This window comes from Vollenhovia emeryi, unplaced genomic scaffold (assembly GCF_000949405.1).
Source record: "Vollenhovia emeryi isolate VEMERY1.0 unplaced genomic scaffold, V.emery_V1.0 DF939246.1, whole genome shotgun sequence".
Classification (NCBI taxonomy): Eukaryota; Metazoa; Arthropoda; class Insecta; order Hymenoptera; family Formicidae; genus Vollenhovia; species Vollenhovia emeryi.
This window is the reverse complement of record NW_011967120.1, coordinates 218,493-241,491: the sequence shown is the minus strand read 5'-3', so window position 1 is coordinate 241,491 and position 22,999 is coordinate 218,493. Positions and strand designations below refer to the sequence as shown.

Sequence of the window (22,999 nt, the reverse complement as noted above, 5' to 3'; positions counted from 1 at the left end):
CTGAATGCAGCCATTGACGTCGATCAATTTGACGGTGTTGATATCGACACTGTTTCGACACCGCTCGACGAATCCATTTCTCCCTGGGGATTCATATGAGATTCAGAAATGAAGGGATTAAAGATTAAAAATGAAGGAAAGCCACACACACCAGGCGAGAGTCAGAATTCGGTATCTTACAATACAGTGAAGATGCTACAAGTGAGCGGCTCTGTCCCTTTTTAAGGGGACGGTTAGAAAGAGACAAAGCTGTTCACTTTTAGCGTTTTCACGACGGTGCAGGATACAGAATTGACCCCCGGTACAGCTGCGTATTCGGCACTGCGAACCCGTGAGGCGTCGAAGTGCTCTCTTTGCGCTCGAGCGACAGAGGAAAATGAGATAGAACGAGAACAAGCGCACTCCGACGCCCTCGATTCGCAATGCCCGAGCGTAACTCACGAAGAAGCGAGATACTCTCGACGTCCGCGCGAATAAGCATGAAATGTGTCATTTTATAAAAAGTTTTCCTTTTATTTCGTACTGATAATTCGTGTCATATGTATAAAACTACTCTCTAATTGTGTGTCTCTGCGTGAATAGCTATTCTCTCTCCTAAGTCGGGAACGAAGTGTTCTCTCAGCAGTAACACGTACATCAGGCGCTTCCTGTCTTTCCCTCCCCCCCCCCTCCTTCCTCCCTCACGCGCGGTATCTCAACTAGGTCAGTAGCATCTAAAATCGTCAAATCTCGCCGAACGTGCTTCGCGCAATTGAGATCATCGTCTGGCGTGCGATAATATTTACGTGCAAACGCTCGGCCACGCGAGGTTTTTACAATATCGAGGTAAAAAATATGCAATTTTCGGGACTGCTGAGCTAGTTGATGGTGGGTGGGTAAAAGCTCCGCCGGTGTCTCTCTCTCCTCTCTATAAAAATTTCTCCCCCTCCCCCCCCCCGTTGACTTTCTTCGTCGATATACGTCTTGTATATACCGGCGAGAAATGTGCTACGCGAGTATCCACGATATTATCCCTGGGATACGATCCGTTTATTTAATATTACACTGCTGTTTGGCCCTTACGTCCGGTGTTACCCTCGTTATACTTACAAAGTTCGTTCTCCCTTACACACAACTGTATGTATATATTTATTCGCGTATATATATATTTATATTTATATATTTATATAATGTATATAAATATATAAACCCAAATATAAATATATATTTATATTCGTGTAATTTATACAATATGCGTATGTAAATATAAATATACATTTATATCCATATAATTGCCATATAATTGTGTGCAGTCTGTCGTATTTAAGCTCTTCGTACAATAACGTACAGTCCGATTCTACCCAGCTTCCTCCGATATATTGTCATGATTGGCAAAAGACTCGTTTTCTTTTTTTTTTCTTTTCTTTTTGGTCAAATCTTTCCAATGTGCCTGTTTGTGGCGCACGCGAGCACACGTGACTCGCGCTCGTCGCGTCGTACTACTGGAAACGGAAGACTGTATATCCATCGAGTAGCTCCCTGCTTTTGACAATTTGGAAAAAACAGTACGAGAACTGAATTGCGTCGGTTAAGAGTGTCTCTCCTACAGCTAGTTCTTCTCTCGCGCACGAAAAATTAAGCAAGTTCCTTCGTCGCGTGTCGCACACACACGCACACACGCACGCACGCACGCATACACGCACGCACACACACACACACGCACGCACACCCACGCACAAATAAAGACAATTATCACTGAGCTACAGCAGAAGTATCTCATTCAAGTGTATGTAGAAATAGCTTTTATCAAACATAAACATAGAATAGTCACTTTTTAACAGGCAAATATTTATCTTCTTGTAATTCTACTTTCATATTACTTCGCTTAAGTCGACTTTTATATGCTTTATTACACAAGTATACTATCGTACGCTCGCACGCTCCTCCCCGTTCCTCCTCTTTCTCTCTCGCTCGCTTTACCCTCCCTGCCGCCGCTCTCTTTCTTCACGCGTTCCGCACTCACGCATACACGCATACGCACACTCGTCACAACAAAATATGATTCTTTCTCTTTATATTTACAGCGTTACTTTCGTTGCATTTTGTTTCAAGTATAATCGAATCAAGCATCAGATTTCAAGTGCTTTAATACAAATTCAGTATCCGTTCAAAATCGTTCAAAGAATCGTCCAAAATACTGGCTAACATTTTCTGACACACTATCGCTATTATTCTGCATGATGGGATGTACGGATTATTATCAAGGACTTTAATGTTGCTGATGTTTACAATGAACTTAGAAGAAGGAAATTATTCAGTAATCACGCGAATGATATGTGTGCGCATATACATTGAGAGGATGATAAGTTACTTTCTATTAGAATCGATAGAAATGTGTGGGAAGACAGTTCTTACAAATTATGTTTATATTAAGTATTGCGCGAACCGGTAATATTTTTTTCTAAGTGTCCTGGGATCTCCTTCGCATGCTTTTCCACAGACAACAAATAAAAAAAGTCTAATCGATTGTACAAAGAACAATGCGCTATACGACAGTCTCAATAAAGTACTAACGACAGAGATCAATTCGTTTGTTTTGCACGCAAGCTTATAGCTGCATCTTTCAAGCGGCATTTATAATGCATTTCTTTCAAAAATAAATGTTCTCGTTCCTTGACTTAGTAAAAGAATCATGCTGATCCGTCAATGCACGACATTCTTAATATTTTCCCGTTCTAGGAGACATTTTATGTCCCATGCTCAAAAAGAGTTATTAAACAAGTAATTTCGGCACTATATTCTAAATATAGATTCAGCAAAGAGACAAGAATTTATAATATCTAACCGCCCATTCTTTTATTTGTCAATGTATACAACCAGTGTATATATAAATTTCAAATCGTATTTAGTCTCAAATATAAGTATTGATTGATAGCCTGCATCACGTATTTGAGAATGTTACAACAAAAATAATAATAATTGCGTTGATTAGCACATATAGTAATTTTAATAAATTTGTAAATTTACAAGTTTTTACAGTATTATTAAGCATCTTTCGCTGATACTAGCACAAAGCTTGATACTTTTTAAAGCAACCGTTTTCTTACCACAGCTCTGTTGCATTACGATATCGAAAATAAAACAGAGTGAATTTTCTCTTGCATTACGTAAATAATCTTTTGTTTTTTATCAGACATCACTTCAAATCTATACAGAAAATTATTGCGACTAATATTATCATGTGCCTCGGTGGTCGAATTGATTGTGACGCCCGCCTAGCGTGTAGGGAAGTCCAGGTTTAAACCCTGGCTGATTTTATGTTTTGCAATAAATTTTCTGTATTATTAAAACTGCCAGATACAGTCAGTAAAAATCACTGTTGTGGTTAATTACTGCTGGCGACTTTTAAGAATGTTCTTATTAGTTGTCTATACAGAAAGTTCTCTGTTTTTTTGATTATTCGATGTCATATTGCAAGAAAAAAGTTCGCCTCGCGCTTCGATGTCGTAATTTCATATGACTGCAATGGAAAAAAAACGGGAGTTTTAATATAAGTTTGCCACTGATATTGAAAGAAACGCAAATCGAATAAATTCTTGGAATCATATTACGATTATGCAAAAACAATATATAATATAAATATATATAATATATAAACATTTATATTTATATAACATATAATCTAATGTTATATAACATATAATCTAATGTGCCCTTGTATTTTTATTGATAATACTTAATAAAAGTAAAATCCTTTCTACAAATAGAACGGAAAAGTAGTCAATTCCTTTAAAAAAGAAGAAGAAAATATATTTACAAAAAAGATAGCAGCTATATGTATTGCTCGAAATTTCTGTGATACTTATGCCAACTAAAAATTTAGCTGTTCTCTTTGTCGGCAAGGCTGTTAACGCATATAAAGAGAATAAAAAATGTATTTTGTGTGATCGATAAAAACCACGTATTCTGTGGACGATATATACTAATTAAGCATATCAACTAATTATTCCATGATTAACTGCTCTATAAGTAGACAATTGGTCGACTGATGTATTAAGTTTTAAGTACACTTTCATAACCGGGATAGATAAGGCATGGCTATGCTCTGTTCTTAAGTAAGCGCAGAACGATACGCAATACTGGTTGTTCTATTATAATCGTTAATTAAAGGTCAACTTTGTTTATAGATCCGTGTCCGCCACTATAAAGCTCGTGCTCGAATAGATTACATCAATTTAATAGAATTTTAGCACTTTAATGCTATTTGATACCATCTCCGTATTTATACAACGCTTATCTCATTGTAAAAGTAAATGCTCTGCGTGTCACCGTCAATTAAACTTTCAGTCTCATTAGCATCTACCTGTATGCGGCACATACGGAACCGGCATACACCGTAGGCCGCTTCGAAATTCGTTTGTTGCAAAAACAGGAATGCGAACATGCACAACCTGTATGGAAGCATTCCGGTTTAAAGTAGAAAAATTCTTTTCATCTTTCGTTAGGTTAACGCGTCCTAATTACGAAGAATGCAATCCCCTCACCAAGTACTAATGTCGCTATAGACCTTACATCTGCCGTTTCCTCTCTTTTTCTCTAATCTTTCTTACTCTGCGATTATTTATTATATCCGATTCCCTAAGCTTATGGACCCTATAAGCGTGGAATCTGAAAAGATAACAGAGATCGAATTATAATTCTGCAACAGTCAGGGCAATGGTTGTTTAAAGCAATTTCGTCTTCTCGCCGCAACTGTAGATTTGATTTCATCTATTACGAAACTTACGGCATAGTTCACTGTGCTGACAATTCAGTGGTCTCCTCTCAACAATTCCATTAAGAGGTTAAACGAGCTGCCTTCTCCCTCGGCGCGTTTTGCACTGAGCAACTCTTTTCCTGCTTGACACGTCCTTTGCAGATCTGGAATTCTCAGCAATAGTTCACCGAATTTGGCAGGCATTTCTGGATACATCGCGATTGTATATTGCTGCAGCGCTTGAAGGGCCTTTTCCTGAGACGCTCTGACCTTCTCGGGCTCCTTTAATTCGCTTGTATCGGACGTTAACAGCACGATCACCTTTTAATTTCCAAGAACAGATTAAAAATGTTGACGTTACACTTGTCATCAATGTCGTTGTAGATGAAAAAAATTAGTTGGGTCACGTATACTTTTATCTTCATTCGCAACATTGTGTTTAATTTTCCAAGTTATATATTCATCTAATACAACAAGTTGCTTTCATAATTTGGACACAAATATACGAAACAAACAGTTATATTAGATGTTACATATGCCCAGAGAATATGGACCTTTAATATCAAAATGGAAAAATAATTACCTTCATTGCAACATATTCGTATCGGTCTACTTTCAGTCTTCGCAGATTGTTGGTAAAAGCGAGCATCCTCTCGATGCAGGTCGCTAAACCAAGCTGTCTGGCTTGCTCTAGAGTAATCGACTTGCCAAGAGACACTTTTATTTCACCGGGAGTGTTCATGCTGCGAAAGCAGCAGGAGAAAAGCAGTAGCTCGCACCAAGAGTTGATCAACAAACAGATTTGGTCGTCGATCGAGATATTTTTAAATAATGGCAGACTCTTGCACCACTTGACGATCTTATAAAGCCGATGATCCGCGATGTTGCACAGATTAGATAGAAAGTCCGGATGCTGGGCTGAATTGCCATTGAAATTACTGGCAATTTGAGAATTACTATTGTTGGTGGTATTGCCGTTTGTGGAATGTTGATCAGACGCCCCCGTTGAGGCCGAGCCGGCAGGGCTCGCCGTCTCTGCTCTCCTACTGTTAGTGTCGACGTTGGTAGAGTCACTCGACGTACATTCCACCGCACCTCCGTTGTTTCCGGTCGCGGCTCCAGTACCGCCGGGCATCAGACCACTTCCGGATCCACCGAGCAGCATACTGTCGCCAACGTTACTCCTCGCCCCACCGAGTATCCCTCCACCGCCGCTCGTCCGATCATTGTCGTTATAATGCCAAAGATGTTCCACGTCCATGATGTCTTGCAAAAGTTGAGGTACTACTTGCATCTTGTGAGAATGATTCGAATGATACCTAGCGGAATAATGGTGCTCGCTACCGGCCGGTGCCGGGCTGCAGTTGCCCGCCGTCGTCATTTTTTCACTGGTCATACCACCGGCGGGACTACCAACGAGATTTGCCGGTAGAGTGTAGGTACATTGATAAGTGCTTCTACCGCCTCTGGTACGATCCTCCCTGATCGCCTCGAGTTTCATACCCATATTGAGGCACTTGTCGAAGCGGCAGGCCGGGCACTTCTTCCTCGTCGCCACGGTGACCGGGCAGCCTGCGCCTCTAAGGCACACATAGTTCTTGCGATTCTGGACGGTGCGCTTGAAGAACCCCTTGCACGATTCGCACGAAAAGATGCCGTAATGGAAGCCGCTTATCTTGTCGCCGCAAATCGGGCACGGGCTGTTTATCAGTTGTTGCCTCGTGGAGATACCCGACGGCGCCGAGGGTATCCTACAGTCTTCCTGATCCTCCGCGACGGGATGACCGTCCGGCGACAGTTCCGAGCCTGGCACGGAAGAGGACGAGTAATGATGTGCGGCGACCGCGGACGAGGCTGGTAGGTGCAGCGGACTACCCTGCGCCACTTGATGCTGATGATGCTGCGAGTGCGAATGCGGATGTCTCGGCTGCTGGACGGGTGAATGCGTGGGCGGGCTAAGCGAGCCGTAGCTGTAACAGCTACTGGAAGCGTCGGAATTATTTCTCGAGAGCGAATGCGACAGCGACAGGGATAACGAGGAAGTCGAATTGTTGAAGCTGTGTCGAGAGAGGGACAACGACGAGGAGGGTATCGGACTACCCGCTCCTAGGGCGGAATGCCGTGCCGCGTGCGGGCTCTGTGTCGGTGAACTGAAGACACTGTACGCAGAATGAACGGCGGAGTCCGGTGACTGCACCTACGAGAGTTCAAGAGTTAAAAGGCGTATGCACAAGTAAACACGTCGGCGTGACAATTCAACGGATTGATGTCAGTATTTAGCGGGGACGTCGTATTAGCTCACCTGCGATCTAGTATGACTGTGTTTAGTTAGATGATGTCGCGGATTGAGCACAGGACTATGATTTGGCGTCGAGTTGTTGTATCCGCCGAGAAGCTTGCCTACGAGAAGCGGCAGATCGCTCTGTTGAGTCTGCTCGAAGTTTTCAATACCGCGCTGTTGTTGTTGCTGCTGCTGCTGCTGCAGTTGTTGATTGTGCGTCATAGGCAGCCCACCATCGTGAAAGGATCCTATTGTGAAACCTGAGCTAGATCGAAAATCCGGCTCCGACTTGATAGGAAACTTCTGTTCCATGGGCCCAGGGCTCGTGCTGCACACTTGAACCCCCTCCATGGACGTTTCCTCATTATGGTCCTAAAATTAATTGTTGATTGAAGTTTTAAAATATACATACATAGAATGTTTAACAATTTCAATAGTGCTTCATGCTTCAACAATTCAAAAGTGCTTATCTGTGTTCAAAGTTCGTCTTTGTTATTTCGCACAGATCATAATGGTAAAACAGATCGATATTGATCGTGTCTTTATTATATGATCAGCCAATCAAGGTTCAATTTTCACTTAAGCAATATTGCTAGGATTTTTTCAATCGATAATAAAATTCGTTTAAAAGAATATGCCAATAGGGTTAGCAACAATCCCGTACCGTGTCCACATCTCACAAGTAAACCTACCCAAGTGTGGACACACCGATTTTGATGAATGTTGAATATGTTGTTTTTTCAGCTCGAAACAAGGGACACGTATTTTTTCATACGTGCCCGTATGCACTTTTAGGTGGCGAAATACCCCTTTGAAGAAAAATTGATTTTCTCTTTTGGGGCGAATATTGACGAAAGTGTAAGAGCTGGAAAGATTTGTTTAATGAGAGTCGAATTGTTTCAATAGTACTTTAAAATTATAAGCAAAAACATTTTTACTTTTTTTTACAATTTTGAAAATTTTTTAGCACTAAATTAAACGTATTTTATTACGAATTCAACCGTAAATAATAAAGTTTAAAATTGTAACAAACAATGTTGAGTGGTGGGGTATTTAAAAAAAAATAAAAAATTTTTTACTCATAGTTTTAAAGTACTATTGAAACCATTCAACTTTCCTTAAGAAAATTTGTTCTAGCTCTTTCGTCAATATTCGCCCCAAAAGAGAAAATAAATTTTTCTTCAAAGGGGTATTTCACCACCTAAAAGTGCACATGGGGATGTATGAAAAAATACGTGTCCCTTATTTTGAGCTGAAAAACAACATATTCAACACTCATAAAAATCGGTGTGTCCCCACTTGGGGTAGGTTTACTTTGTCAGCCTCGCAACCTTCTTAAACAGACATCAAGTTCAATCTGGCGATTTTGATTGAACAAGTCTAACCTGATTAGTAATTGTATTGGAAGACATTTCTTGGTCCGAAAGTTCACCCTCCCATGACATAGGCCTCTCTGGCTGCTGTTGCGAATTGTCATCGCAGCATCCCCCGCCGTCGCCATTTGCATCTCCGTCGCCGATCTTCTCGCCATTCTGATTGCCCGACACGTCGCGTTTCTTCTTCGAGCGTAGATTGACACCTCTGAAGTCAATCTTGCTGATCTCGCCGTCGCTGTCCTCGGGATCATCGATGTCGGCCGCGTTCGCGGCGAGGATGCCGCCGATTCCGATGCCGATACTATGCGGCCCCGTATTCGTGCAGATCCCGCTCGTCGGGACGGCATTCGCGTTTCCGCATCCCAGTACCGAGGTCGATACCACCGACACCGTCACGCCATTCTGTCCGCCGAGATATTTACATACTCCTTTACCTAAAATCGCAGCTGTATTATGCGTAATCAAAGGTACCACTTTGAGAAAAAGGGCTTCTTTATACACAAAATTTTTTAAAAGAATTAATATAGTGTGCAGAGAATTTTTAAGAACGAATGTAGACCCGCGTACATTATTACCGCTGTAATGATTAATAAAATTAACAAACGTGAAGAATTATTTGACGTCAGTACATGATTAACCCAATGTAGAATACTTGCTAACTGGCAAGTTCTAATTAAAGAAATTGATTGCGAAAAAAACATTACCTCAGCCAGGGTTTGAACCTGGACTTCCCTACACTCTAGGCGGGCGTTTACACCAATTCGACCACTGAGGCATGTACTTGGCCGAGGTAATATTTTTCGCAATAAACTTCTTCGATTAGAATTTGCCAGTCAGTGTCGTTTAGCAAAATTAACAAAGTCACTTCTTTATTGTAACGCGTCACGAAACTAACGTAACAAATTAGAAAGCCCTTTATTAACATTTTGAACGGCATCACTCGTTAGAAAGGGACTGTCTCAAATAATCGCTTAGTGGAAGGAATCTTATTAAAGAGCCGAGGCTAGTACCATCGTGCATCTCTTGATTGGTCGGTACGTTAATAGTGGTGACGGACACGTTCTTCCCCGTTTCCGCGGAACGGTTTGGGCTCATCGTGCAGGACACGCCGATGCAGGACGAGGGACAGCAGGTCGCGGACGAGCCGGCCGAGGTGGAAGAGCTCGTCGAGGACGAGCTGGACGCGGGGCAGGAGACAGAGACGGACGCTGAACCCGCCGCCGTCGAAGTGGGAGTCGACGTGGCCGTCGACGACGAGGCGGCCGCCGACGATTTCCAGGTCTGCGTGGCTGGCCACCAACCCGAGTCCGAACCGGGCCCTGGCCCTGGGCCCTCGCTGGGCCCGTTTTGCTCCGACATTCTCAGCTGGTCACGCCGCCGCGGGCTCGTGATACGACTCGCGGCCTCGCGATCTTCGCGACAGCGTACAGCATCCTTACGGCGGGCACTAGGCTCCCACTTGTCGCCTCTGCGAGTTATCGGGAGCTACGTGTGGCTGCGCACGATCGGTGCCGATTTCACGCTCGCTCCGTGTCGCGCTGAAAGAGAAAAACGAATACAGTTCTCGCGTGGTTACGCAAAGTCTCTCGTTGCCACAACCGGCACTTTGCGTTCGCGATATCACTCGCGTGATTAAAGTGGAATCTCCAAACAAATTCATTGTTCGTTCTACGTCAATGTACACCTGGCGTGCTTCCGATTCGGCGGCACAAGTCGACGCAGGCGTGTCGGTCTGCCTTTCTTCAACACGCAGTGAACAACAAAGATAAGGCGATACCTGCGTCGACTTGTGACGGTAAATGGAAAGCACCGGCTATTAACGCACTGTCTAGTCATTAGATTGACGCGAAAGAGTATTGCGCAACGCAATTAGCGAAACAAACCGTGTTATATTTTAACACGCGATCCATCATTTATAAAAACCGGCATCGGACTCGCTCGATATTCGATTGACTTGCCGGGCCTTTCTTCAATTCAAATCGAATTTCGTTGCGAAATTCGCAAATAGAAATTTAATTTCGAGGCCCCGGTTATAAAATTCCTGGATATAACTTTCCAATTCGCCGTTTACGCAATAACGCAGCGGTTTCGCAAGAATGCAGAACCCCCTTGACTGTATCGGCTCGGAAATAGCCAAGCGACGAATCATTCAATTTCTCGCGCCGATCGTTTGCGTCGAAAGATCCAGTCGCCCGCGATTAGACGCGCGATTTCGCGAGCGCTGACACGCAGTCGAGTCTCTTTCTCTCTCTCTTGTCTGCAAGGTTACGCCGATGGTCGTGCCGCAAGGCCGGCCCACTTCCGGTCCCGCGGAACCGCCGAACGACCTTCGCGCGGAAACACACGCGTTCACTCACGCCCGCACATGGTGCGAATGCGTGCGGGACGGGACGTGCGCACGTTCGATTCGCGCGCACGCACGCACTTACAGGAAGCGATCCGTCATTGGGGGAAACAAAGATCGACACGCGTACCCGCGGCTCGTAACTCTTCGACGATTCGTTTCCGCTCCGCCGCTTGATTAGAAACGGCGAACGCACCAACCGCTCGAGATCCGTTAGGCTCGCTATCGGTCCCTTTTGCAAACAGAGGCGTATTGCAAAATCGTTCATTTAGGTCACACGCTCTGAAGCGTAAACCGCTCGGATAATTAAAATAATTTACGCAACTGCGGCGTGTATAGAGAGCCTGCGTGTAAGTCGGGCGAGCACCGTGTATTAACGATTAACACCTCGCGGCCCGTTGACGTGTTCCTCGAAAGGAACAATTCGGTTCTCGCGGTTTTCACGACCCCGCTGTTACATAAAGTGCTCCGTTGCGCGCGAGTCTATAATAAAACGTGAGCTTGGATCAGACATTAGCAATTTCACATCAGCGTAGACCTTTGAGATTACTACGTTTATTTAACAATTTGAATTCTTCGGTCGAAGACGTCTGAATTAATAAGATTTCACCGTGCAACTCCTGATTCATCGGCACTTTTAATTCGTACACGGGGGAAAAAAATCTGGTAGATTCAACCAGTCGTCTGTTAGAAAATGAACGAATGGAATTCCTTGAGGATTTGCCAGATGTGCAGTGAAGTCTGGCAAACTTCTGGTTATGAAATATCGAGCCCAATCGTGCACCCTCAGAAAGGATTTATGTCACCGAGACAAAAAATATTCTTGACGCATTTATACGAGGGGGAAAACCGCCGAGGGCATTGTGGTGTACAGATTTACGGCATTACTGGGCATTACTAGGCATTTTTGGGGCATTAGGCCTTGCTGGAGTATTATAAAGATAAAGTAAGATAAAATATGATAACAAGATAAAGTAATGCCCACTGGGCATTAGTGGGCATTGGAGTACAAGATTTTGGTCAGCGGTTTTCCCGAGATGGAAACCGCTGTGGGCATTGTGGTGTACAGATTTGTGACATTACTGGGCACTCTGGGAAAAAAAAGTCAGTTACAACCCATTTTGGGGCCCACAATTAGTAATCGAATTATTTAGATTGTTCGTAACTCTAATCTTTTACGAATTTTATCTCGCGTAACTAAAAATCACAATTAGCCGTTCTATCTATATCCAAGATATTAGAGTAATACTAATCGATTCTCTCAATTAGTTCTGTCGATATTCAGTAACGCAAAGATAATTTTCACTTAAGTGGTAATAACCGAAATGTTAAGTTGCTTAACTACATCAAAAAACGGTCAAAATTTTTCCCAGAGTAGAGTTACGAACAATCCAAATAATTCGATTACTAATGGTGGGCCCCAAAATGGGTTATAACTGTCTTTTTTTTTCCCAGAGCATTACTAGGCATTAATAGACATTTTTTGGACATTGGTTTGGGCATTGGGTCTTGCTGGGCATTATAAAGATAAAATAAGATAAAACAAGATAAATAAGATGAAATAAGAGAATAAGATAAAGTAATGCCCACGTACAAAGGTACGTGGGCATTACTTTATCTTACACCAAATCTTGGTGTACAAGATTTTGGTCAGCGGTTTTCCTCTCGCATTTATATTTATCTCTGCCCTGAATACATGTTCACAGAATATTGAGCCAAAAAATAATCCGCACGGATTCGCTATACAGATCATTTTACTAGCTAAGAAATATTTCAGGAGATATTTAAGACGATCCTTAAATATAAGAACTGACTTTAGACAAGCCTTAGTGATTATGTTTTCTTATTGAGGTCCTGATATTTTTTTATAAGGCCCCAATAATATTTCCTTGCAAGGTTCTTATAAACTGTTACAAACTTTTCAGGGGCCTGGTTGTTTATACATATTAGGACCCGATTAATATTAAGGAAAATTGATCAGGACCTTTTCACAGCCTTATTAATGTTTTACTCGGGATTGGATAAAAATGAATTTCGGTACCATAGCTCGAACATTCTTTGTAAAGAATATAACTGTTGACGTATCACAATCGAACGTTACAGGCGTAACGGAAAGACTTTCTTCCTAACATTCGCTAACAGCTCGGATAGAAATTCTGTTTCTGCTATTTAAATCAATTACATACGAAACATATGCGATTTCGCAGCATTCGTTTATGTATCTCAGGTTTTTTTTCGTACTCAGAAAATTGTTACTGCAGTTGCAAGATCATTTCTTTCGGTGCAGGCAACGAGAAAAATCATTTGTACTCCTCGCGAAGACGGACGGATGGGACGATTTGAAAAGACCGAGCAATTATCCTCGAAATTTTTCCTCACGGCGACGCACGGTTGACTTTCTTTCGAACTTGAAACCGAGACAACTCCCGTACAATTTCCCCCCGTTCCCGTCGCAGAAGGTGGAACGAGTTGCGAGGGACGTTCCATAACTCAATCTCGTTTTACGCGCCGTGACATGCGAGCTACCGCCGTCAGGTATCTCGTCGACGCGCAGGAGCGCGCGGCTGTGCGACGCGAGTAACGCGCGGTAACCGTACTCTCGGACTCGTGCGGTCCCGCCGGGCTAGTTATCGCGAGGTTCAAACGAAACGCACCGGCGCGCCGCGCCGGTGCCTGGAGGAGTAACGTAACAACGTTAGTTACGAGCGGGACGGGCGAAGCCGAGGCGAGCGGTCGAGCATATCGGCGACCGGCGTACGGTCCTCCTGGTCGCGATACCGCCGGAGTGTCGTCCCGGCGCACCCGCGTCGCCCCGCGCCGCCCCGCCGCTCGCAGGCGCGTAGCAGGTAGGCCCTCGCGGGCGCGAGTGTGCGGGTCGCATACCGGCGGCAGGCGGCAGCGGAGCTGGTCTACGTTTTCGGAAACGAGCGTACATGCCGAGCGAGCGCGAGAGGAGAGTACGCGCTCCCCTCGTTCTCTCTCCCTCCCTCACGCACGTCTTACTTAAGCCAGTGTGAATCGAGCGTAAGGCTGACGGCGGAGAACAATCCGTAAGCGCTTAAGACTGTCTTAAGTCGCGGACGTAGGGCAAGGCGGGGAGAAACTTAAGTCGTGAAAGTCTATTGTATACCTTGCCTTACGTCTACGGCTTAGGGCCGCGAGCGTCGCGAATCGTAGATTCGATCGATCAGCGTTGAACTAGAACCAGTCTACGACCAATGTAGAACCGGCCTTAAGCCCGTATCAGACTATTGAGATTAGATTGAAGTTTGACCAATTAGAGTGAAAGCTTTAGTCGTTGACGTAACGCAAGGCGGAGAAAAACTTAAGTCGCGAAAGCGTATTGTATACGTCTAAGGCCGGTTCTAACATTGGTCCGTACCGTAGCGTCGCAAGCGTCGCGAATCGCAGACTCGATCGGTCGTTGCGTCGAACTAGAACCAGTCTACGACCAATGTAGAACCGACCTTGGTCGTAGACGTAAGGCGAGGCGGAGAGAACCATAAGTCGCGCACAATAGCCCGTCAGCGACTTGCGTTTTTCTCCGCTGCCTGCGACTAAGGCAGTCTTAAGCGTTTACGAATCGTTCTCCGCCATCAGCCCGAAGTGAGAAGAGAAGCGATAGGAGATGGGTACGCGATAGCACGCACACGCAGAGTGTGTCGCTCTATTCCCGACTGTCCCCGAGTCGTCTCTTTTGACTTGAGAACACGAGCGTGTGCGCGCGCGCGCGCACGCGCGCGATAGTTACGACGCCGGCTTCGACGACGTCGGCGGTAAGTTCAAGGCCCTCCGCGACCGCCCTACCCGGGCTCCTATGCACCTTCGGGGTCACGTGACACAGCTCAAGGTCTTCTCTCCCCACTTCGGGAGCGTCGCGGTCGCGCCGCGCCGAGGCGAGTCGGACCGGGCCACGGGCCAGGCCGCGGCCCCACGCTATAACGTTGCACCGGTGCGACGCTATTGCGCTCCTTTCCGACTGCCGTCGCCGCCGCCGCCGCCTCCGCCACCTCCGCCGTCGCCGCTGGACGATCTCGGCCGTCGGCGTCTCGCGTCTTCGTCGACGGCGGTGGCCAGGCGGCGGTTAGGTGACGACAAACGATGACTACGACGATGGAATCTCTTGCCGCCTTCTCCTCCTCCTTCTCCCCCTTCTCCTTCTTCTCCTTCCACTCTACCGCCTCTTTCTCCTCCTGCTCCTCCTTATTCTTGTGCATCGAGATACGGACTCGGGTCAGTGACATCGCGTAAGGACGGTCGGAGGAAGCGTCGGCTCGCCGAGAGAGAGCCGAGAAAAACGCCGCCGCGCCGCGCCGCGCCGGGCTTCCCTGGCCCGCCGCCGCTGCTTCGACAGGTAGGCGCACGAGCGAGCCGCTTTGACGTCCTTTGTGCCCTTTACGTCGCTTTGTCGCGGGGCTTATTTAGTTACCGTTGCCCGGCACAATGGGGGAAAAGACAAGTATAAAAAAAAAACGTGGCAATTGCCGCGACGCTTTAAAATGTAACATATAGCGGTAAGCGACCGCCGTAATCGCCACCGTTAAGATAAACGCTTTTGTTTGTCGAATCCGCCGACGGGGATACGCGATGCTGCTCCCACAGCGTCCCTCATGCTCTCGAAAGTACAGACGAAGAATTAATCCCACCCGCGATTGATTGACAATTGCGCAACCCTCTCTGCCCTGTGCGACACGTGCGAAGGCAACAAAGAAAACGTATCAAGGGAGAAGATGGAAAAAAAAGTCGCGGAAGAGAGCGATAACCGTAAATGCAGTTAGCGAAATCCGCTCGGCCCGCACTCCCACGTGCGCTCTCCGTAAGCCGATTTTCTGCCCAGCGTTGCACCTTATCCTCTCTTTTTTTTTCGCGGCGAATCAGCAGCGAGCTCATTATAAAATGTGCAAGTTGTCCGTGGGATCTCCTCATTTTACTCCGGCCGTTATGATATCCGTTTTGCCTGACATGGCAGGCTAGCGAACAAAGCATCGTCCTCCGCACCACGATAACACGATCGGGCCTTATCGTACGCGAAACGATAGGCCCAAGTGCCGTACTACCGTAGGATACTGCCCCGACAAAATTACGGCACTTTTTCCGCGAAGGGAAAATACCCGATAGCGTTTCTCGGAATTTTTCAGCAGCGTAATGCCAGACAACCTTTTTAAAAAAAAGGTAAAAAGAGAGAGAGACGCCAAGTATAAGCGCCATCCAATGAAGAATTACATAATTGAATTCTTTGGATATATTTTGTTAGGAAAAAGGAAACATTTTTATTGCCCCTACAAAAGTAATGATATCGTCAAATTGCGCCAAATAAAATGAATATTTATACAAACTAGATACTTAATTATTTTTGATATTAAAATGTTATGTCCGAGCAACCGAGCATAAGATTTTACCGAAAGAAATAAAGGAGACAATAATATTAACGAGACAAATTTTTAATACTTGGGCAATAAAAATATAATGCAAACAACTTTAATACAAATAAATATTTTATCGAAAGGTGGTCTTTATTGAGCAGCGTAATGCCAATCGCAACGGCGCTAATTGAATGTAATTAATAGCCGTTGTAACGACCACGGGTTACGAGACACGTAAATGACGATTCCGTACTTCGAAGTCGCTAATTTTCGTATATTATAACTGATTCATATATTGCTAGATCGGTAATAATTTTTAATCGACGAATCTATAAAATCAATAATAAAACCACATTTCTTGTTGACGCGGTGTTCATTATAATTTGAAGAAGCTGACAGGCGTGTACAGTGCCGGTCAAAATTGTATCGTCTTCAGGCTTTCTGAGCACAGCTTTCGTCAAGGTGCATCAAACGTGCTCAAAATTTTACGGTAGACACCTGATAACAGGTGCATCCTGTAGAGGACCGGCATTTTTCCATTGAAATTTGTAATTGTTTTACACGGAAAATGTATGCATACGTACATGTAATCTACATATTCCGAAAAGTTTTCAAGTTTGCCTCGGGCCACTGTAGTGGCCAGTCCGGCCCTCTAGAGGCTAAAACTAGTTATGCTCAAAAAAATCGAAAGGCGATATAATTTTCGCCGGTACTGTAGGCGTTAGGAAACTTTCGAAAATGTTGCTGGCCACTGTTCGCTGTTGCTGTTGCGTTCGCTCGCGTAACATCCCTCAAATGTAAATATCAGAGCTGTCCCCCCTTTTTTTTGCAACAACGCCGCTCTTTTGCGGAGACGCGCAACGCGTCTGTGGTAACGGGCGTAAGGTTATTTACCGTCGAAGCCTTTAGTCAATGACCGTTCGATCGGTGCCGTTTCTTGACATCGGCAGGGCGGGCGGGCGGGCGTCTCGGCGCGGCGCGGCGCGAGCAACGCGACAGTGGTTGCGCGTGATGCACGCGCAGCGCCCGGCTTCCTCGTATCTCGACACAGGCTGCGGCGGTGCGGCATGGCAGGTGACGCGGAAGAGGGATCGACGACCTACGGAATATACGGCGGCTCTATTTTAAGCGGGTCGCGAACAGAGTCCTCCTTCCTCCTCCCCCCCCCCTCCCCGCCCTCCCCCGATCGGCAGCCCCGCGGAATGACCGTGAAAGACGCGACGCTCCGCGCCGCGCCGCGTCGCGCCGCCCTATTTGTCTCTCCCCCCTGTGTATTACGTTAGACCTCCTCGTCCTCGACGAGGAAGGCACGTCGGCCAAGTGTAACATTCGCGTGCAACGAGCTGGCACGCCAGAGCGGCACGATCGCTCGCGCGCCCCGGGTCCGCCTCGGCCCGCCACCGAATTTCGATGTTCTGCGACCCCGCTTGTTTTCAGGTGCGACTCCGCGCCCGTTAAAATTGACGTAAATGCTCTGTTACGAGATAGACTTTCAACGTCGAAATTCAATCGCGAATCTTCTTTCGCGACGATTACACGAGCCAACGATGAATTTTCCACTAAACGGATTTCACTCCAAGGGCAATAAATTTATGGCGGAACCAACGGACGATGCCTATTAAATTCAGCAGAAACTCAACTGTCCCGTATTAGAAGCCTATCCCATAATAGGGGACTTTCTTTTATTTTTTTTTAAACACATGAAACACGTGAAACGCTCGTGGCTTTCCGCGAAGCAGTTTTTCTACGTGTACGTATAATCTGTAAGTTGGCAGTTTTATAAGACAGCGAAGGAACAACAAATGTAACGAGATGTGGGAATTTTTTTGCAATATAATGGAGATGCTGGAGTGGAGGAGTTATGCAAATTAGACGATGCTCGGATGTTATATTTTATGTTGGACAAAAACGACGGGCTCGTAGTTAAATAAATTCCAATTAACGTCTGGACGCGCCGCGGATTTTAATATTTAAACGCATAAAATTTTAAGATTAAAGATAATACGCGATACATCAAGCTATTACTACATTTAAGTAGTGATATCAAGTTCCGAAGGTTTAACATTATGAAAGTGGGCGTCGACCATATTTCACTGTCATCGTAAACGTATGTGCCACATACCATCGCGACGTTCTCGACAGTCTACTCGTTGCTTTTAAGAGTACGATAGTCGCGTCTCAGTTCACGATGATTTATACGAAAATTGGAAACTTACCGCGATAAAGACATTTTCACTTGCATGCCACGCTATCCAAACGTAATTAACCCTTTGAAGCATACATTGTGCCATTGAACCATTTTTTGTGCAATTTTATATACTATTTATAAAACTTTTACATTAAATATTGAAGACTCTTACATAAAATATCCAGAAAATGCAAACAAACCCGACCTAAATGCGTTAACTAGAAATTAAACGGCCGAAAAGCAAAGAAGTTGAGGTGGGTTGCCACCAAGCATTCAAAGGGTTAATATCTATTAAAATCTCTTGTTGTGCGAATTTTAATAACCTTTTTAATACGAACGATTGATAAAGGAACTCCGTCAGGAGTGAATGCGTTGGAGGAAAACTGAAAATGTTATGCCTGTTAATAGTCACGTTCTCGAGAATCGCGCCGGCGTGTCGATAAGGTTTTTTCCGCGAAATCGATCGGACGGGCAATTTCTGCTAGACAATTTCTCAATAACAAGTGCGAGGAGGACAGCCGTTCGTGTGAACCTGGTGCACGAGTGCGTTGCGCACGAAATAAAACGGTATCTCGAACTGGAGTGATTTTTCTCGGCTATAACATGCACAGCGTTCCCGCCGTTCCATTTCTCGGAGCCTTAACGCGATAGTCGAACGTCTATCGCGGCCGGGTACGTTCATTCCGGAGGTGATCCGCGCCTTCCGCTAGATATTTTACAGCGTCGCGTATCGCGAGATAATTCGCCACGGAAAAATATGTATTATATATTGAAGACACGAGTGACGCGGGTATCTTCTGCGACATACTTTCCCTGATTTTTAAAATCGAGCGAAGGATTTTTAAATTCTGTCCACAGTCCAATCGACACAAGTTATCGACCGGCGCGCGGTTTGCTGTGTTGAAAGAGGATGCGTAAAAACATTATTAGGCACTAAAATCCAGCCGTGTGAGGCTTCGCTATTATTTATGTTAGTTATATGAAACGGTCACTTATTATCTATTTAATGCATTCTTAATTAAAACGGACTTTGATCTTATTTAAATTTCAAAATTATGCAGTTATGTAGACCGTAAAGTCAACGAGTTGCCTTCGTGACGGTCTTTAGGAAACGTCTCTCTTCCTGTCTTTACAATCGTGTCAAATATGAAATGTCGAAATTTATGGAATCTATAATACTATTGGAGCATTTCGAGGGGGAAACCGCTGACCAAAATCTTGTACACCAATGCCCACTAATGCCCAGTGGAGCAGGCAATTAATAGGCATTGGTGTACATGATTTTTCGGGTTCCGCGGTTTACCGCTCGATTCCTGTCGTCGTGAGAAGGAGAAGCCCCGAAGTTGAGCACGATTTTGGCCGCCGCGAAGCTTTCGACCGAAAGGTAACCCGGCCCAGCGTTTCCGCGATTGCCTCACGATTACGACACGGGCGCGTACTCGTGGTCGCTTTGCGTCATCGTTACATCGCTACCTAACGCTCGTCTGGCTCAGCTTTCGCGGCCGGTATTCCACGAAAGCTCCGCGCGTGTCTCCCCGCGGTCGCGCATGCCCTCGCTCGCCGCGGAATCTCCTTCTCCTTCTGTCCCCGAAGGTGGTAGGCGCGCACTTCGCGTGCGTTTTCCTTTCACCCGGGCCAGAGCGTGGTGCCTTGTCAAGCCGCGGGGCCCCGGTCGGGCCCCGCGAGCGCATATCTTCGACATCTCGCGAATGCACGCGCGAGCGTGAGAGCGTGCACGCTCACGAGAGGGACAGCCGGGCGGCGCGGTCTGGCCTGGGTGTCGATTAAAATTATTACCGCCGACGGTGGGGGCATTTTTGAGCGGCGTCGAAAAACCGGTTCGCAGCCGCGCGGCTACCGGCCTCGCCGCTGCCCGGCGTGCACGCGTTTCCTTTTCGCTGCCGCGACATCGACCGGCGCACGTTCGCCCGGAAACCGGTGGTAATCGATAGCCGAGCGTTCGGCTGTCGAGGAAAACCTGGGTACCAGCGAGGGACTCGTCGTGAGCGATTCGCGCGACAGGCGTCTGGATGGGACCCTCGGGATAAAAATGACCTCAATCGCGACGCGCGGAGATTAAGGCCTGGTTCTTTTTTTCAAACGCGTCGCTTAACGTTAACTCGTCCTTTGTCTCTCTCAAACTGTCCCTTCACAAAGAGACAAAGAGTGAGTTAAGCTAAGGTTAAAGTTAAACGACGTTGGAAAAACCGGATCTAAATTGTGCCGAGAGCACGAACGCGCGACGCGAGGAATGCAACAGATAAACGCAGAGTATAAATTCTCGAACGATGTACAGATACCGCGGATCGCGATTAATATTGGATTAATAATACAATAAAACTGCGATATGAGCTACGCGCGAAAGATAAAGCAACGTTTTGAAGCGAGGCTGATTTAGCGATAACAGCAATCGTTTGAAAAGCGGTCGCGAAACGATTCCTTTGCATTCCTCTTCGAAAATCGCTCTCGACACGGTAAGAATTTTCTCTTAACATTCATCCCGAAAATCATATGATCGTGAGACGACATGGCATTTCGAAGAATTTCAGGAGTTTTCTTTAATTTTACACCATACTTTTTATCAGTAATTATACATTTTACTAGTAAAATGTATGGCAACATTTCAAAAAACTCATAAAGTTGTACAAAATGCCACGTTGTCCCGCGATTACAATATTTTCATTTTATAAATTCGAAAAGAAAACTCTCCCCGTGTATCGGCGCGATAAAAATTCACTTTTACTTCACGTAATAGTTTCTTAGGTGTGCGCGAGCGAAGTCAACGGCACACGATATTATTTTTCCTATTGCATTGCTTGCGAGAGCCAGCCGGGATGCAGAGTTTTAGATCAGATGACTTAAGGCTAAAGCCAACGGCACACGATACTATTTTTCCCCACTGGATTGCCCGCGAGAGCCAATCGGGACGCAGAGCTTTAGATCAGATGACTTAGGGCTAAATCCTGATGGGCTCTCGTAAGCGATCCAGTGGGAGAAAAATAGTATCGTGTGCCGTGGGCTTAAATCTAACTGAATGACAATGGAGAGATTGATCGCGTTTGAAGAAAGTAAAGTCGCTAGACCGACGGAGACCGGCAGAGTTCTCGCGGTCAATCCGTGTATAGAGGAGCAGAAGTTATCTACGCGCCGTTAGCGATTAAGATATAGGCACAGTCAGATCGAATTGCCACGTCGGCTCGCATTAGGTTGTTGGCTGCACTCCAGCCTCCGTTACTGAAAGAATGCCACACCGAATGTAACAGAGAACGGCAGATCGCACAACAATCAGTGCGGACAAACGCGCAACGGTGTAGCAAGAATTGTCAACGGAGGGGGCCGGCTGCCAACTTTCTTCGGCTATTAATACCTGACGAGATAAGACATCGGGCGGAATCAACGCAGCGGACAATTGCGCGCGCGCGGGTCGCAAGTTATTAAGCGCCAATAGCAAAAGTACGAACGCGATCTCCGATCGTTAAATATACTGTTAATCTCCGCCACGATATTCCTCCTGAAAGAGGCGCCAGTGGCACCGGCACCGCAGCGGCGAGTTAACGAAATTAAAGAGCGTTTCCTAAAAATACTTGTTCGTCTAGAAATAGTCGGTGGCGGTTCGGCGCATTCCCGATCCCGAAAATTTCCGTCGGTCCACGGCGCACGGCGCGAACGGTTTTCCCGCACCGTCGGTCGTGGTGTCCATCATTTTGGGAAACGCGAAGTGATCGCGAGCGGAAACCGCCGCGTCGCGCTAGATCGAAACAATGCGGCACGAAAACCGGTATCCAACGGTGGCGACTAGCCAGAGATACAGTTTCCTCCCTACCCTCCCCCCCCCCCGCGGTGCGGTGAGGAAAAATTTTACGGCCGCACTCGTTGCGTCGCGCGATATATCCCCAGCTGCCGCGTTCTGTAACCGTCGACCTTTGGAGAACAAGAGGCGTTCAGACGACGTGTACAGCTGCTAAGGTGATCCCGGACGAGGAGCCTTGGCTCTCTCGGAGCCGTTTTCCAGCCGCGGTATGAGCGCGCGTGGGAAGAGGCCCCGCGCTTTATGGTCGCGATACGGCGGATTGTCTCGCGTCATTCGTCTAATATTACCATAGTATAACTAGTGGGTCCACTCCCTGTCGGCCCCTTTGATCTTTGCGGTCCCGGCCACGTGGTATTCCGCCATTGCTTTGGTCAGGAATCCAGCGACGTGTGTGTGTATGTACGTACTTATCAAAGCTACACGGAGAGTATTTTCTCCGAAACTTTACCTTGAAAATCATGTAATCGCGAGACAACGCGGCATTTCGAAGTATTCGAGTTTTTGAAATTTTATTATACATTCTACAGGTAATTATACCTAGTGTAAATTTTACTGGTAAAATGTATGGTAAAATTTCAAAGAAACTCATAAAATTCTTCGAAATGCGTTGTCCCACGATTACGTGATTTTCAAGGTAAATTTCGAGGGGTAAACCGCTGAGGACATTGTGGTGTACAGATTTGCGGCATTACTGGGCATTAATAGGCATTAGTTTGGACATTAAGGCCTTGCTGGGGCATTATAAAGAGGACATAAGATAAAATAAGATAAAACGAGATAAATAAGATAAAGTAATGCCCACTGGGGATTAGTGGGCATTGGTGTACAAGATTTGGGTCCGCGGTTTCCCTCTCGGTAAATGTTAAGAGAAAATTCCGAGGGGTAAACCGCTGTGGGTATT

General features: G+C 45.8%; 1 protein-coding gene across 2 annotated transcripts in view; it reads right to left on the bottom strand.

Moving 5' to 3' along the window:
- Positions 1-4,475: 4,475 nt before the first annotated feature.
- The window catches only part of LOC105559990 (nuclear hormone receptor FTZ-F1 beta), a 30,729-nt gene continuing 12,205 nt past the window's right edge, over positions 4,476-22,999 (bottom strand). Inside the window, exons 2-7 of one of the 2 annotated variants that reach the window (XM_012008692.1) lie at positions 9,403-9,930; positions 8,402-8,826; positions 7,038-7,388; positions 5,319-6,932; positions 4,766-5,056; positions 4,476-4,647 (exon numbers count right to left, since the gene is read on the bottom strand). In XM_012008692.1, the coding sequence (XP_011864082.1) occupies positions 4,790-5,056; positions 5,319-6,932; positions 7,038-7,388; positions 8,402-8,826; positions 9,403-9,751 (3,006 nt within the window). In that variant the 5' untranslated portion in view covers positions 9,752-9,930 and the 3' untranslated portion in view covers positions 4,476-4,647; positions 4,766-4,789. Of the gene's footprint in view, positions 4,648-4,765; positions 5,057-5,318; positions 6,933-7,037; positions 7,389-8,401; positions 8,827-9,402; positions 9,931-22,999 lie in introns of those variants that run through there. The other variant, XM_012008693.1, reaches the window with a different exon arrangement.